This window comes from Schistosoma haematobium, chromosome 1, assembly GCF_000699445.3.
Source record: "Schistosoma haematobium chromosome 1, whole genome shotgun sequence".
In the NCBI taxonomy this organism is placed as follows: Eukaryota; Metazoa; Platyhelminthes; class Trematoda; order Strigeidida; family Schistosomatidae; genus Schistosoma; species Schistosoma haematobium.
This window is the reverse complement of record NC_067196.1, coordinates 28916085-28935709: the sequence shown is the minus strand read 5'-3', so window position 1 is coordinate 28935709 and position 19625 is coordinate 28916085. Positions and strand designations below refer to the sequence as shown.

At 29.7% G+C, this 19625-nt stretch overlaps 1 protein-coding gene across 1 annotated transcript in view; it reads right to left on the bottom strand.

Annotated features, from left to right (window-relative positions):
• INX3_3 (Innexin inx3) overlaps positions 1 to 9075 on the bottom strand; it is a 54797-nt gene extending 45722 nt beyond the window's left edge. The window contains exon 1 of the mRNA XM_051215139.1: positions 8736 to 9075. Within this exon, the coding sequence (XP_051073644.1) occupies positions 8736 to 8892 (157 nt within the window). The 5' untranslated portion in view covers positions 8893 to 9075. The remainder of the gene's footprint in view (positions 1 to 8735) is intronic.
• Positions 9076 to 19625: the final 10550 nt, after the last annotated feature.

Genomic DNA, 19625 nt, shown 5'->3' with positions numbered 1-19625 from the left:
ATTTTTTGAAAGCACAGTAGAAAGGTAAGTCTTGATATTTCGCTTCCTGACTATATCTTCTTAATTGTTTTTGATCAGCTTCGGTGAGTTCCATATATTTACTGATCAATTTTATCAAACTTCGTATAGTCATATCAACTTATCATGGATGTAAATTGACAGAGAACTTTATCTGAAATAAGATATTCAGTCAAAGTTACACCTGTGATAATTAAAAGAAACTACAATGCTGACTTATCTGTCTACGTTAGAAACACAGCAGCATTGATTTGGAAAACGTAATATAATCATGAAATAAAGTTCATATGATCCGATTACACATTGATTCATCAAACCATTATATAAGGAAATAAAACGAAGGTTATTTGAATAAAACATCAAATGAACAAAAGCATAATCGAAATAAATATGAGAGAGACGATATAACACTGTTAAAATAGAAAATTATCACACCACTCCTACAATGGATTTAAGATTATCAAATTTCTCTTGATCTTCGATTCTCAATGATCAAGTTTCCTTCATCTAATCTTCTATTTAACTAACCTTCTTTAGTTTTTATATAAAATCCTTTTAGAAGTAGTTTTGTGCGTATCATGGTAATTTAATAGCTGAGGTCATGGGTCAATTGAAGCTAGACAACTATGGAAAACTTGGAAGCACTGGACGGTTGTTTTGTTCTATCGTAGGACTCCTCAGCGGTGCGCATCTATGATCCCTCTTCTCGAAATTCGAACCCAGGACCAATCAGTCTTGCGTGCGAGCGCTTACCTACTAGATCACTGAGACGGCATCCAATGGTGTTAATATCTAACCTTGACGAGGAGTCCTAGAGTGGGACGAAACGGTTATCCAGTGCTTCCAGGTTCTCCATGATCGTCTAGCTTTAATTAACTCTTGATCCCAACTATTGAATCGTCAGATTTCTCTTGATCTTCTATTTTCAATGATCATTTTTTCTTCATTTAATCTTTTGTTTAATTAACCTTCTTTAGCTTTTATTAAAACATCCTTTAACATTCGAATACATCAACTTCATTTCCACATAATATTGTTGAAATTGGTAAAAAAAGAACTAATTGTTTTCAAGAGTTTCCTGTATAATAATAAGTGAATACAAATATAAAACAATCCACATTTTATCCGATAAAAAAGTCACTCTTTAAAACGTGTGCTGTTGATATACAAAGTAAAATTGTATTTATACTTCTAAAGTTTTCTAATCACATGATATATGACATTTAAACATAATCTATGTATTTATTTTATAACAAAGAATAAGAGTACTTTGCAATAAATCTATAATACTATTTTCAATTGTATATTGAATAATCCTTTGTGATTGACTTATCTGTCTTAAAAAAACTATTAAAAAAATATACCCCGAAAGTGGTATTTTGCTATCGCGTAAGTTATGACTAGTAGTACTAAACAAATAATAGAGATGAAGAAAATGAACATGAATTCAGTGACTATTGAGAGAACATTATTTGTCACAATTAAATCCTTTTACTTTATCTTGAAATATTGATTTACAATTTAAGTAAGTTATCATTACTTTATTAAAGTAAATAAATATGATAGATAATTGCATATTCTGACCACATGTATATTTTTTATATTATGGTAAATAATGAATATGTAATTATTCATTAAATTATATTACTGTTTCTAACTCTCAGTTTCTTTTTATTTTGAAAAATTTGCCATTTCAATCTGCATTTTTTCTACTACAAACATTTTCAGTGGTTACAAAAATCAGTGTCAATTATATTTAATTATTTAACCTTTTTTTTCTTTTCTAAGAACTACGGAAACAATGAATAGATTTAAGTAAAACATCTATCAATTCTCTGACAATTATAAAACATAAGATTATGGTTATTTGAATATTTAAAGAAAAATAACAGCTTGTGTAATTCAATTGGTATTGTTTACTTGAATTTTTCCATTAATGTTTAGGACTGCAAATGATCAGTCTCTTATTAACATATGTGTATATTGTGCTTATTGCATCGACATTGCCTTAATTCACAAGCATTATATGCAAAGATAGATAGTAGCTAGTAGTGAAATCCAGGAAGCGCGTTTCATCAACTCTGAGATGAAGATACATTCAACTGACGATTCCTAAATAGAACGAAACTCGCGTTCTGGATTCCGCTACTAACCACTATCCATCTTTGCTTATAATAGCTTGTGTAGTTTATATAAGTTATTGGTTTTTGGATATGAGATTAACACACGTTTTATTGCATTGACGAGTTCATTGAAAAAGACCAAATGACTTATTAGCACTTCTTACAGACGAAAACATATTTCTTACGAAAAATATTACTTGTAATATGCAAGGATGTCCAATTAATGCAACTGTTTCAATTGTATGTATACAGGTAATTTGTTTTACAGTGATACATATGAGACGTCAATCATAGTAATTAGCTACTAAAGATGTATTAATAATTTTGTATCCATATTCAAATGATTTTTATCACATTTTAATAAGTCACAAAACGACTTAAAATCACAGACTTAATCATTATAAACAAGGAGATTATTAATGACTTACAGATCGACTTCAGCTCCTAACAAAAGCTATAATCTGGGAACTTTAATTGACTCTAGATTCTTTTGAAACTTCTCTCGATCAAAAAAACAAATTGACAGAATATTCTGTAGTAAATGTTTATTTATTCAGTAATGAAGATCGAAGAGAAGAGAATGAAAAGGGAGAGTGATTGGTATGGAAACGAAGAAATAATACATTTCGAGACAATTGATGGATATTTGGCAGATGAAGCATTACTGTATGGTCGTCAGATTTCATCAAAGATATTCTCTAATCTTGTATTAAAAGACATTTGGTCGTCTCCGCTCGTGTTCTCGTTAACTACAGTTTGATTGGTTTCCTATGTCAGCATTATGAAAACCGGATTTTATTTAAAAATAGATAAGCTATTGTTGATATTTAGGAGTGAATTCGATTAGCCGTGGTTGTAATACTTATCTAAATCTGGGGGCACGGACATATTCAGTTCATAAGCCTTAAGTAAGAAGAAACCAAAATATTAATGCTAGACCACTAATCGCTATTCAAATAAAATAAAATATTTCTTACAGATAATTCTAACGAACTTCAGCTGTATCATAAAATCTACTTGACAATGAATTACTATAATAGGTATTTTGTTACAATTAAGTACACCATATGGACCAATCTCTGACTGATATAACTACAAACATGTATATTCTGCAGCAAGCCTATTTGTAATAACAGTATATTACACAAAATATAAAAGACACCATCAAGCAGAAAAGTGTACAAACTAGTTGCAACTTTTGGTAATCTGAGGCCAGTTTAATTTTCTTTTGAATAATTATTTTCCATACATGAAGATATTGAACTCAAGATTTCGGTTTAAGATTCATTCAAACTGAATAATTATGAATGTAAAACGTATGTCCTCATGAAGAATGAAAAGAATTATTTGCTGAAGCTGAACTGGTAGAAGACTCTCATAAGTGAAGATTAGTGGTAGATACTAAAGTCACTGACAAGTGAACTGGACCATGATGGTACGTATAGACTACCTGGTTGGGATCCGTGAGACGATAGCAACCGATGGTTAGAGACCTTGAATGACATGGCCCAAAATCGTTTGCAATGGCGCGAGTGCATCCACCGTTTGTGTTCTCCCAACTTCTAGTCTTCTGAATTCTCCATGTTCCTTTTCTTCTCTTTCCAAATTTAGTTCACTGGATTACACTCCTTGAATAACATCTTCAAACCTTAATCATTTCGATTACTGCTTATACTCTTACTACCTCTACAACTACGCGATTTGAATCGACAACTGTATCTCTGTGCTAATATGGTATGGTAACTCGAACTGATATATGTACGTAAGAAGTTCTACGTTGTGACTGGATAATAAATAAAATTATTTGCTGAATATACTTTTGACTAAATACAATTTTGAATGATTCTCAAATAGATATTTCACGCAATTGGTTTTCTTCACAAATTCAAAGAAATTTAGAATGACAATATTTGCAGAAAATAATGAGTTCACTGTAATTTCTTACTTCCTCTTCAGTTGTATACAAGTTAATAAGTTTGGTCATTTAGAACTATTGACATTGTTCTTCTTTTTAATGTCTCACATTAACTCGGCGCCCAAATATTGTGAAACTATTCGTTCAAATTTAGACGAAAGTTCTTATTTATTGACATTGTCGGTGATTTTAGAAACAAATTTTCCATGAGCAAAATATAGGTTGTTTGGTATATAGATAAGGTTAAGAATCGAAGTTTTCACGTAAGTTTTTACAAATATATTATTGTTACAATTCTATATTATGTAAGATAATTTTTCTTTCATATAATTACGAAAATATGGAGGATTTAGAAATACCAATACATAGGAGTTAAACTCACTAAAATTCATCAAAATTTCAAAAGAGTTTTAAACCAAACTTTTTACTGTGGCGAAATTGATCCCAAAATATACGAGATGATGTTTAATAGCTCAAACAAAGATCGATATCTATCCATCATGCCCTATATTCGACTGTCTTTACTAATATGAATGTACTATCGAAGGTAGGTATATTGCAAGAACAGAAAAAATGAGTGTTCTTGTCTTGCTGAAGGTATTCTAAAGAATCTAAATCTAAAAAAAAGCAAAGAAGGTTTCAATTTTTCACTGTGCTTCATTTCCTTAAAACGGTACATGTAGTATGCTCAGAATTACTTACTTTCACTAAATGTTTACCATTGAATAAATTACTAGTTATACAAACCAAATTGCAACTTGGTCGATAGGATTCAATCCGCACCAAGAAGGACCCGATATACATGACATTGATCACCACTCAGTGATCAATCAATTGTAAATACATCTCAGTCTTACAGGAGGTCATTCCAGGCCCGGATTGCTCAGTGGTAACATCTCTAACTGTGAAACTGTGTGACACGGGATCGAATACGTCAGATAGCATCGGTTCCCTCAATATTACAGGTACATCTTGCTGACGAGTGCCGGGTAGCACGAAACCTAGGTCCTCCAACCACCATCTTATCAAACAAATATCATAATTTTTGCCTTTACAATCACTGAAATCAATATTTACTGTATATGGTTTCATATATCCAAATACATGGATAATATCTATTGAGAACTTAATTTCTTCCATAATAAATTTAATGGTAGGACATTTTAGTAGCGATGGTACTTTGAAGCCTATATATATATATATATATATATATATATATATATATATATATACAAGTCAATTTATGTAAATATAATGGAGAAGAAAAAAAAGAATAATTGATTTCTGTACATTAAAACAACAATGAACTTTATGTACACCTTTGAAAAACAAAACAAAAACTGAGGATAGTAACAGTCTACTTTAACTTGTTTATCTATCATGAAACGCTAAAATTTACGAATTCATAAAACTTTCTTTAGGGAAAAAACAATATTTTGTTTCACTTGAAAATATCCCCATAATTTAACACAATGTACATCCGTAATAAAATAATAATAATAATTAAATAGAGAAAAAATAATAAAAAACATTCGTTTGTTTAAATAGTTACTTTGTTTTCAAATTTACATATCACTTTATTTGAAGTGAAAGATTGTTTTTTTATGACTAATCTGTTAGTTTAGATGATTCGAAGAAATATTGATTAATATTTTATTGTCTTTCTAAGTATATAAGATAGACATTAAGGCAAAAAATTATGATTTTCTATTAAATTTAAGCTGTAGAAAAACTGGTAAACGAGTAGTTGAGATCATGAGTCAATTAAAGTTAAGCCACCATGGAAAACCTGGAAGCACCGCTGAGGAGTCCCATACTAGGACGAAACGGCCGTCCAGTGCTTCCATATTTTCCATGGTGATCTGGCTTCAATGGACTCATGAATTCAACAATTAAATTCTTTAAAACGTTTAGATGATTTTACATGATCCTTCCTTATTTATAACGAACATGGAAATAAGGGTGGCGGAACATATACCCACATAGCTACAAGAGCAAATGAATTCTAAAGGTCAAACAGGGTCACATGATATACAAAAATCTTGCTCCATTGTGATCTCAACTATTAAAATTATTATAATATCTACAAAACTCCTTTTGATAAAATAAAATGATTTTAAAAATAATTTACACTTCTTAAAGTTTACTTTAATTAATCTGATGGAAAAGAAAAAAGAATTATCAAACGTATTTAACATTGATGTTCATTCTGAAATATCCCATAGTACGAACAGTTTGGCTAGCTCAATTATTTTAGTTCATTTCAACAACAAATCAGTGTAAATATTTTGTCGCTAAAAGGGGTTTTGTAGAGATTGTAGTAATTTCTATAGTTGAGATCATGAGTCAATTGAAGCTAAATCACTATGGAAAACCTAGTGAGAAGCAATGACCAGTGAAGCTCAACCGGGTCTGTTGTAAGATAGTAACTCACTACTGACAATGGTGGATGTGTCGCCCAATTTCGTGGCTTAGTCGAAGTCAGAAATCAACACCGATGGATTCTAGCTCAATGGACTGGTGGTTAAGCTCTCTGATGAATCCTGGGTTGGAATCCCGCGAGGCGGGATAGTGGACGCGCACTGCTAAAGAGTCCCACGATAGGACAAAGCGGCCATCCAGCGCTTCCAAGTGTTCCATGGTGGACTAGCTTCAAATGACCCATGACCTCAACTATTGAAATTTTGTTATCAGTAAACTATTTTCTATGAACACTAATCGATTACATCTCCTTTTTTGTGAACTGACTTCATGTCATTTAAAGAAACATTGTTGACAATGGGGATTTTTAAAAATTACAGTCATGTACATATTATATGTTGTTAGAGGTATTGTATTATTTGAGCAAGTTGGTTTAGTCGTTAGGCTCTGATTGTTCTTCTGAATAAAATAATCAACATCTACTTCTCATTCAGTTATGTATTCTTTATCATTTCATATACATCATCATTAGTCAATTCTAGATTCACTGATGTTATAAAAGTTTGTATTTTATATTAACTAGAAATATTTTAATGTCAAAATCTGGAAGAGTCAAACATTTTTTTTCATATTTTATTATAATAAAGAACATGAACACAAACATACACCTAAATTAAACAGATATGGTCACGTTTGTATAACAAATATAAATTCAGCCTATTAATTTAAATTAATTAAGCGTTCTTGGAAAGTTGACTTTTATTGTTTTCTACTAATCACAGTAGCCATATCAACCAACTATTTAACGAAAAAGAAATATAGAATATTATGAAACAATAATAAATGTAATTTCAAAGATTCAATAACAAAACTACATTTTAGGTATTTGTGTATTTCAAACCATATAAATGAAGTATCAAATAAATGACTAGTTAACATAAGTTTCAATGATTAATTTGACAACCGAGAAGTTTGTTTCTGTGATATTTTGTAAAGTTGTTTAAATTGACAATTAATTCATTTGATTTTCTAGTAACATTTTAAGAAGTTTAGCTGAAAGTTTTACAAAACATTTTTTCACTAATTGAGAGACAAATATGACAAATGTTAAATGTTTGAGTGATATTGCTGCGAAAGTATTTCTGTTTGTCTTGATGTGTTTAGAGAGATTATGTGTTGTTACTTTAAAACAATTGAATAGGAAACATAGTTTTGTAGCCTACTCATGTTGTCCAAAAGAAAGCATACATTTAAGATTTATTAGAGCAGAACGAATTACTAATGTCAATTAAGTAATCTTGGTCACTTAACAAGTATACCTTTGCGTAATTCTGTTCAAACATTACTATTTATCTCAGATGCTTTATTTCAGTGATGCTACGTGGCTATTCAAACTAAAGCAAATGAAACAGGGTGCACACATTATATCTAGGAGTTCGGAATTATATGCCCTAACTGGTGAGTTATCGAACTGAGACAAGACAAAATAAGAAAATATATCGGAATCTAAGAGGTAGATGACCAACTAGATATGTCAACAAAGTGGCAATTCTATACAAAACATGTATGTGATCAAGTTAGTACTATCAATAATGACAGTTCAGAACCAATCTTAACAAACTAAATATTGTGCGTTCGCACGCTAACAGCGTTTAGCTCTCCTCATAATCTATTTGAATAATGACAACTTAAATAGTTGCCAAAACATTCAACTATCCATCTAAAAAAGCCAGTAATTATTTTCTTTATTTCACAGGATGACATTGATATTACATCACCATTTCCTAATAAATACCATGTTTAGTCTATCATCTATCTGAATATTACGTTAGAACTCAGTAATCCAATACTTGTGAACTTAGTTGCATATGAAGAATAAAGTTGAACTGTAAAAAATAATTTGTGATAGTTGTATTTGTACAGTATCAGCAAATTCTCACAGCTACTACGCAGAAAATAAGTTAACGTTCCATAAAGCTTTACGTTACAATTTGTAAATAAAATACTGCTATTAACAAAATATAACCTCATTATTATCATTAACAATCATTCATTCTATTTCATACTGTACAAAGATTCGGATAGGTATATTGTTGATTACTTATATCTTATTTCATAATGCCATATAAAAATATTTCACATTGAAATCTATTTCACTTAGAACATCTGTTTTAACTTATCTGACAAAACTAGTAAAAACAAAACAACGCAATCAACTTATAAATATGTATAAAAAAATGGAAAACATATCATCTTACCAACATACTGTCGTATACCTATAATTCCAATGAATACAAATAATAATAGTCCAGTAAATTGATAATTTAATCGATCGGCAAAATCATCATCAGATCTTAAACGAGTTGATGTAAGACGACCAAATTTGGATAATTTCCAAACGTAATCTGCATTCATTTGTCAAAATTAAACTAATACTATTTAATAATTAATCAAGTTTTTAATTTGAAATTATGCTAAATGTTATGTGATCACTATAAATATAAATTAGTTAATTACTAATTTAGAAATTGTATCGTTTTTTTTTATAAAAACGTAAACTTGTTCAACGGTTCATTAGGGCCTCTAAATAGACATTTCCAATAAGAATGTGACAAGATAACTTCATTGTATTATATATATTGCACATCATTTTAAATATTACATTTATAAAGAATGTATTTTCGAAGTAATTACGTATTTAAAGGAGAAATCCATGCTAAATTATCAACCAATCATATTTATGTGATAAATGAACGGAAAGTAACCAATCAGACAAATGTTTCATTTTGACATTCAATCCTTTTTTTGTATTACAGAAAACAGTTTGTCTTATGAATGTTGAAATCTAAAACAAACAAAAAATAAAATAAAAAAATAACAAACAAAGGATAGACAAAAATGATGTTACAATGTTTTTAATAGTATATGATGACATAATATCTATTGACAGCTTCATAATGTTTATTTTAAGAAATAGAATTTGAATAAGTAACAATTTTGCAATTTCAATCTAAAAGTACTCTGAGTTTTCATTAACGCCCATAACTATATACTTTAGCCATTTCATAGATTGGTTTCAATTAACTATATTTCTGTAATATTGATATAATATTAACATTCTAAGGGGTTTTTTTTAGTTATCAAACAAGTTGAAATTAGCTTATAACAACATCCTATTTAATAATATTATATGACATGTAATATGACTTATGCCATAATGACAACTAAGCTTATTTACACTGATATTATATATGCTGATATTATATGTTGAGGAGGCCCATACTAGGAAGAAACGGCCGTCCAGTGCTTCCAGGATTTCCATGGTGGTCTAGCTTCAATTGACTCATTATTTCAATCAGTGAAGTTTCTAAAATCTCCACAAACCCCTTCTGATAATAATCATTTGCTCACTAGTGACTGATTCTAAGAGATACTCCTGGAGTTCTAGTGGGAAGCCGTTACCAGTGGAGTTCAACCAGGTCTGTTGTGAGATATCAGCTCACTAAAGACAATGGTATACGGCAGCGCAACCTCGTGGATTATTTGAAGTTAGACATTAACACCGTTGGATGCCAACTTAGTGGTCTAGTTGGTTAAGCTCTTGGCGCGAGACTGATAGGTCCTGGGTTCGAATCTCGCGGGGTGCTGGATCGTGGATGCGCACTGCTGAGGAGTCTCATACTAGGACGAAACGGCCGTCCGGTGCTTCCAGGTTTTCCATGGTGGTCTATCTTCAATTGACTCATGATTTCAATCTGTGAAATTTCTAAAATCTCCACAAACCCCTTCTGATATTATATATTTATCGACGGATTTAATATAATACATATTGAAATATAGAAAGTTTTGATGGAAAGAATCAAATGAGAAACTAATATTTTTTTATTGTTAGTGTTATCGATTTTTTGCATTTCCTGTTATAAGTAGTTACTTCCTGACATCATACCTTGAAGTAATATATTTTGATCTTTTTAATTGATTCCAACTTGATGTTTATAGTTTGTAGTAGATAATCTTAATGATAAACTAGATATCAAATGATAATTTCAATGGAATCTACCACAATTAGAATTAATGTTATAAATGTAATACTTTTGCGTGAATTAATTTATTAGTTAAAGTTATATGTAAATTTTTATAAAAATAATATTCTATTTAGGATAAAGTATGAGATGTAACGATTACTTACTAAACTTAAATAACTAAGATTTTACATTAATTTAATTTTTTCTAAACCACATTCATCAGTCATAACCTGCTATGAAGAGGTCAGTCATGATAATAATCGATAGATAGATAGATAGATAGATAGATACGCTAATGGAAATAATTAAGTCAACCTATCACCACTATTAGTTCGAAATTCAACTGTAGTTGATTCTTAGTTCTTGTAAAATATCTTTCAATAATCGTAAGTGAAATATTCATTTCTGAGAAACAAAAAAAACAATAAATACTACAATTGTGACAAAGTTTTTTTTATCTCTAGAATAATAATTTCATGTCAAATCTGTCATTACTTAATTCATTAAAAGATCTACATTAGTCAAAATAATAAACATCTAAGAGTTAATTAAAATTGTTATCATATGATAATGAAATATAAAACTTTAAATTTCTCAATAATCACTTGTAATCTATGTAGTGGCAACAACAAAAACAAGAAAACAAGATTAATATTTGGGGGAGGGAGTTTAAACATATGACCTTAGTTGCATTGATTTTGTAACATACATTTCCAAGGTTTATACAGTAATTAGAATAAATTCTGTTTTAACCGATGACAACTTCCGTTATTTGACATTCTATGTTTTGATTTGAAGAATAAATAGCCTTGCAGTGAATATATATATATATATATATATATATATATATATATATACCTATGTAGAGTTTTCTATGAATATAAATAGTTCAGTTGTTTTGGTTTTCATTTCTACAGACAACCGGTAAGGAAGATATTTATTCTCTTTACTGTTTAACTAATAAACTATTTTAGTTAATATTGACTTAGTATGATGATATTATCTTACCATATTTATACGTTGAAGACATGAAATAAAAGTATTGACTTTTAAGTGATTGACTTTCAGGATTAAATTAACCAGTCTTTTATGATTTATGAATTTGTTGTATAGATATTTCAATATTATCTACATTTATTAGTAACTTAGCGTGTAATTAAGAACATGCTGTTCATCAACTTATGGGGCTTTCATTGTCAAACTAGTTATTCAATTCAACTTTGAAGATCGGTGTAGGGAGTATGATCACGTGTGCGTCAGATTCAAAGGTCAGGGGTTGATTATCGTAAATCACTAATTTTGATATCTAACACAGTACGGTCTGAAACATTGGGTACTAGATTCAAATCCTACAGTGAGAATCGACGACTCTATAAAGAGGCAGTCAATACTAATCACTATCCGAATCAATATTTGAGTGATAGTCTGGTTTTGATATACATACATATACATTATAAGTATGAATATTCAATAATGAAACGGATAATTACAAGCAAATCAAGATGGATTTCGTCACATGTGAAAGTGTTTTATTTATAAAATGAATATCAAGAAAAAAACTACTGACACTGAGAAATATTTTTCAAAAGAAATATGATCAACACAAGAATAGTTACAATAAAACGTTCGACTAATGGAAATATCACACCCATAGCCACACATAATGCTCTTATTTAGTGATGAAGTAGGCTGCTATTCCGAAGAATATAATGTTAATATATCATATATGTTTCGTAAATTAACCCAAGTAAACCCGGTTGTACCAACTATTCACTTCTTCATAATACCTATTCTATTTTGATTTACTTTTCAAAAATAAATCGTAGAAATAATACAGAGTGTAAGGTACGTAATTTTTTAGTGATAATATAGGTAGGTCAAAATACAGAAGATTCTAAACGGTTTAAAACTTTCCTGCTTCATCATTTTGATTGTGATGTTTGATAATAATAGTCACAACCTCATAGCTTTTAGTTTTTTTAACAACAGAAGTTTTCCTAGAGTAGGCGGTTTCACTTTCACTAAAAATAAGGAGAAATCAGACCTTTGTAATAATCATGCGGTAAATAAAACAAGTTCAACTTGATAAAGTATGAAGTATACTTCAAAGTTTTTATTCAATTTTTTCAAAGCACTTGTTTATATTATACACTATTTTTGACAAAATAACTTTATATTACATCACCACTCACCTTGTTATGTAATATTTATATTTATCTTGTAAAGAAAATTTCATCATTTAAAAACTTGATGTCGACAGCAATTTAAGAAATGTCCCAAATCTATATTGAACACTTGGTATAGTTTACGTAATAAATACAAGTTTAATATCTGTTTATGGTTTCTGTACGAGAATATTTATATCGTGAGTTAGGTTGAAAAACTAGTATATTGATAGCGATGTTCAATGTTGTCTTTCTTGGAAAGCAAAAGCGAATTAGTACATGGTTCATAATGCTAGAAAACAGCAAGATAAATAAATGTCTATTAATGTTGTGGATTTGTGCATAATGTGATATGTTCACCGTTAAAATCACGAACTGATTTTAGGAAGGCCATCATTGGAAACCTGAGGGCGATGGATGGCCGTTTAATCCCAGTATGGAACTCCTCGATAGTGCTCATTCACGACTTCTCACCAGAGAATCAACTCCAAGACCTTTGGTTCTGTAACTGAACAATGAGCCAGCATCCGGCGGTATTAATGTCCTACTTTGATCAACTCATGTGCAATGTCATGGGTCACTGTACAACATCGTTGGGTAAGATCGTTGTACATATCATCGTATAATTAAGTATCCAGTAGATTTATGTGTTGTTCATTTTTAGTGATTGATGCCTTAATTAACTGAAAGACAGCTACAGTACAATTTCGTATCTATGTTCCGATATAAACCCTGGGTATTACAATGTTCCTTCAGTTATCTAAACCCGTAATTATGCGTTTACTATAAGTCAATGTTGATCCTGAACAAACACAACTTTTTGTTCAACTATTTATGTTCATCTATAGAGAAAATTCAGCAACAGCCTACTTTTAGAAAGAACAAACCAATTTCCAACTGAAGAGGAAATTGGGAAAAAACTTTGGGGGCGGATGGGACATCTATTGAGAAAATCATCAAACTGCACCACGAGGAAGGCGCTAACTTAGAATCCTCAAGGGGAAAAGAAAAGTGGAAGAACATGTAACACACTATGTCATAGATTGGAAGTAGATATCAAAAGAATGAATAACTACAGGAAACAACTGGAAAGAGTTGTCCAGAACACGGTTGGATAGAGAATACTTGTCGGCGGCCTTTGCTCTTCTACGAAGAGTAACAGGTGTTAAAAGTAGTAAATATAAAGAAAATGGAATTCGCACTCGATCTTTGTATTAAACTATGATTAACTTATTCATGTTAAAATATTCAGTTTAAATAAGATTGAACAATGCACAATTTATTTTAGGTGTAGACGACAGATGTAAGTGTGAATGTGAACACAAGAGTGATCTTGTTGATTAGTGAATTTAATTTTTAATGTGATTCTATACATATAACAAGAATTATGAAGTAAATGATATGCACTATAATTTGATTGTAGAAAATATTACTTAGATAAAGTTAGCATTCTATAGTAATTTTAAAAATAAACTTATTCTGTCTCCTTTCTTCTTATGAATGAGAGGTCGCCATAATATCTAATTATTAAAGTCTATTGTAATCTTAACGTTTACACATCAGACCCTACATTATTATCTGAATAAATGATATATCAATCAATAATTAATGGGTAGTTTTATTTATGAGGAGAAATAATATCTTATTCAACTAATCATATAAGTCATGATTTTTTGTCAATCTGTCAACTGTTTCATGATTATACAACTCTTTTAAAACATAGTAACGAAGACATTAGTGTTGAACTATTTACTGTCCCATTTGAATTTTTTTAATTTAGAGATATGAATTATAATAGCAGCAGCCTCAGCAGCAGTAGGTCTCAATATACACAAAAGGAAAAGCAAGATTCTCCGATGCAACATAGCATGCAACAGTCGAATCACACTTGACGGAGAAGATTTGGAAGATGTTAAAACCTTTATATATCTGGTCAGTAACAACCTACTATGGAAGAGAACAAACTAGATCCCAGCGGAGTAAGAAATCAGGAAGAAGCGCTGAAAGTGGACAGGATGCACATTGAGGAAAGCACCCAACTGTGTCACAAGGCAAGCCCTCACGTGGAATCCTCAAGGCCGAAGGAAAAGAGGAAGACCAAAGAACGCATTACGTAGAGCAATGGAGACAAACGTGAAAATAATGAACAAAAATTGGATAGAAATGGAAAGAAAGGCCCAGGACAGAGTGGGATGGAGAATGCTGGTCGCCGGCCTATGCTCCATCGGGAGTAACAGGCGTAAGCAAGTAAGTAATGAATTATAATATTTGTTATAAGAAAAAATCTTTCTTTTTAATCAGAAAAAAACAAAAGCAAACAAACTGAATTAGTCGATGCTAGTTTGAATAAGTTAAAAAATTTATGGCGAAACGTATCAGACTGTATGTTTTTAAGAGTGAAAGTATAAAAACATAGTAGATGATTCAATGATATGTTGTTTGTTATTTTCATTGAAATTTCACGAAACGTACTACAGTTAGAGAACATTTTATGGAATTTATTTATTATAATGAGCCAATGTAATTGAAACATTTTTAACACTAGAAGGTACTATCTTCTTAATTTTAACAACTAAATTTCAGTTGAGACAGAGTTCAACACAGATTATGAAAAACTATTTTGTTAAATCTAAGTAAATGTTTTGTGAAGAAATTAGTCTCACATAGTTGAATGTACTACGTTTAGTGTTAAAATCACGAACCGATTTTAGGAAGGCCATCACTGGAAGCCTAGATGCGATAGACGGCCATTTAGTCCCAGTGTGGAACTCCTCAATAGTGCGCATCAGCGACCTCGCAGCCGGTAATCAAATCCAGGACCTTCGGTTTCGTGATTAAGCACTACCTCCAGATCACTGAGCCATAATTCAACGGTGTTAATGTCTGGCTCCAATCAACTTACATGCAATGTCATGGGTGACTATACAACATCATCTTTTTTTATCAGAAATCATATTTACCTTTAGATAAAATTAAAATTTCTTAGTAATTAATTAACTGAATACTTTGAGTGTTATTTTCTAAAATTACTTTTGTCATATATAATTCACTATTGGTCTTAAAGATACAACAAACTATTAAATTGTAACTCAATGAAGCGAACTGACCATTATTCAAATCAAATCTAATAGTCTAACTTCTATAATTGATCATTGAAGGCAATCCCTAAACTAATTTTGTTTGTAATGAATACAGTATCTTAAGTTAATTTTCTATCAGGAATATTTAATTTTAATATACAGCTTGTAATAAATGAAACATGTATGATAATGAGTCCTTTGTAGGTTACTAGTTTTGTGTTCTCTCTCTCTCTCTGTGTTGTCATATTTTTGTAAAATAACAAAGACTCTTCATTACAATAATTTACCTGATACGTATATACCATGTTATGTTGGGTCAACATGATTTATGTTTAATAAATCTATGTTTAAAAGCCGATTACTTATTTGATCAAATACACGCTCAATGTATTAGTTAAATATCTATTCATTTGTGATTAATTATTTAGCCTCAACCCTGTATTCTATACAACTGAAAGTAGAATGTTTTGATAAAAAAAAACATTGTTTCAGTTTCACTGTGATTATCTATTCAGATACTGTATATACGTTAACGTTGAAAACAACTGGTCAAATGGTAATTCAAAATAAGTAAAAACTTGTTATCGTAAATTCTTTTAGTTCCAATAATTCACCTTACAAAGAATATATACACTTGATAAATGGTAAATTTTGCACTAAAGACAATGTCATGTCATTATGGACTAGTAAACTGTAAAATATGCTGTTAGCAAAATACAACTAATGAACTGTTTACATTATAGCGAAGAAATAACAGCTAAAAATTGACAGATAATAAGTAAATCTATTATTGTGGATAACTCATTTTTAGATATATCGAGTGTGAGATAAATATTACCAATGGTAATGCATTACAGTCACACAATTTCACATACTGACTGAAGTTGAAATTGTAAACCACTGGATTTCAACTCACTGACTAAAGATTAAATGATCACCATGACCCCTGAAGTACATGTATTTGATCCTTGGTAGTGACGTGTATGTGTACGGCTTCGTATTCACATACTAGGATGAAACAACTGTCCAGTGCTTCATAGTTCATTCTAACTAAAATCAGTTCATGTTATAAACTATAAAACGTACACTTAGGCATCCAAAAGACAAGTGCATGTAGCGATCATCAAATAAATGATAACATTGCTGTTTGAAAGAAATATTATAGAACCCAATATACCATCACATTGCAATTATCATAACCTAAGTAACAAAATACCACATAATTTAGTTATTTGTCTTTGTTTTATGAATCGAATAAATAACTCATGAAAAATCGCTTAAAGTTATTCATTCGTTATATCAGCAAACCTTAAATTAACATAAAAAGTAACCATCAAACCTACCGAACATTTATGTTCAAATATAGGACTATTGATATTCTCACAACGATAAAATACTTATGTACAGGAACTTGCAAAAAAAAAGAGATTCTACATCTACCCATCGGTTGTACCAAATTATTACACTTTTAAAAAATACATATCTTGCATACATCTCATCTTTCAAAATGTAACAATCTATTTTCCCTATTCATCTAATTATTCTAGTCAAATTGATTGTGATAGTTTTTCTGGTGAACTTTTCACAAATCTTACATGGATATTGATTAATTGTTTTAATTAGACACTAACAAAATTCCTATTTAATAAATAAAGCTGTATTTTAATTATAAATTGTCTTTCATCATGTGATTGATTTTCTCCATTTCCTTCGTATTACTAGTTTCTTTTTCTTTCCTTTTTTTTAATTATTAAAGGTTAATAAACTATTAGTTAATACAATAGAATCAACATTCTTAAATAAACCATGTGAACAAGAGGAAAATGATATGCTTGGTCGCATATATAGTGACTGTCATAGATTTCCTTTAAGTAAACATTATTTTATAATGTAAATGATAAGCAAATAAAAACGTTTAATCTAAGTCAATAAGTACAAGATAAATAAATGAATTATATTTAATTTTATGTGTAAATATCATTTCACAATTATAACAATAGGAAATACGTTACCTTGGCATTTGTTCAGTATATATATATATATATATATATATATATATATATATGGTTATTGGTTGGTCTTGACGATTCTTCAATACATTTGACGAATAATCACTACTTTTTGTCCAGTTCATTTAAATGTTTGTTTCTGTATGTTCAAAATTAGACAGATTAATTTATAAACCTCCTACATGCTTTATTAAACTAAATATCTCAAATAGCTTACGTTATTTTCACTCATCAAATTATTTTTTGGCACACCCAACAATCAAAAAAGGTCATGTTTTAAAATAATAAATGATTAACGGTGAATGTTGATTCATTTTTATTGTTTATTGAAGGAAAAATTCAGTTTTCCACAATTTGGATTTGGATAAAAGTAAAAGTTTTTATTTGAAATAATTTCGATTACTTTGTCATAAACTTTCAGCATTATTTATTCCGTTTATGCCGAATAAAATATCTATTAAGGTACTTTATCTGAGTTGTGTATCAAGCAAATATGAAATAATATATTGAACAGTTTCTCATATACTTTACAGTTATGTTTATTATCACATATCTGATTCTAATCATTTTAACTCAAGACCGAAATTCCTCCATCAACATGAAATAATAATCAGCTAAATGAATGTAAACTGATCACAATGTATTCGGTAGATAGTCAAGAGGATAATAATTTTATTGTGTACCTTTCTTTTTGAGAAATTACCGTTATAGAGAAAATCAAAATTAAGCTATGGTCAAAATAACAAACTGTTGAGATGAATATGCACTGAATAGGTAACGAATTTTCTATTGAAGTCATTTAAATTTTACTTACTATTATTGATATGTCTTTTAAATGTCTTGTGGAAAGTCTTCCTGAGACTGTACTCCGAAATTCACGAAAACATTTTAAAAGAATGAAAGTTTTACATCATTTAAAGTCAACTATAAGAAAGACGTAATCTTAAAGAAATTCATCAATTGTTCTCATCACAAAGTTATACTCAAAACAACAATGGTATCATTTAATAATGGAAAACCGGAAATAAGTTAATAAACTACTGTTAGAAACCTTTTTCTCTTAAAAAAAGAACAACATTTGGTTGGATAACATAACATTTATGTGAGAAAAAATATGTAGTTTATTTGTCAACGTGTCAACACATTCAATACTCATAATATTAGTTTACTGTATAGAATTGTTTTCAACATTTTTATCTTTTTTTTCATCTATTAACTGCCTCATTGATAAATCTTTTTGTTAATTGTAATTGAACAAATATTAGTTAACTGCTTGACAGTATATTATCGGTTAGTAGATCTATGAACAAAACAATTATTCATCAATAATCATAACAAAGTGTCATTTCCCTTCAATTAAATTTTATAATTCAGACAAACAATTGTGAACATTACAGCTTTTTGAACTATTATTAATCGAAATCTAATTAATTTGATTTTAGTGGAATATACATATGAATTATGATTTTCAGTATGTAATATCAAGTTTAAAAACCATTCAATTACTACCATAACACCAGACAAATTGATCTTATATAAGTAGAAGATAAATGTACTTCACTTTCTTTGTAAAGGTCGATTAGTTTAATGCAGTAACATAATAGCATAAATATAAAAAGCGAATATATATATGATACGATTACTTTACATATTAGAGAACGACGTTCAAATGTGTAGCTTAACATTCTGAGCAATGAAGTCGACTAAAAATATGTACACATAGTTCTCTTTATTATCCTAAATAGGACAGGAATAAAGACTGATGTAGAATAATATGAATTCATTTTATTTCGTTAGGTTCTCATCAGCTGCTGACAACCTATAGTATTAAAAAATCAAAGTTATTACAGCTATTAACATACTTATACA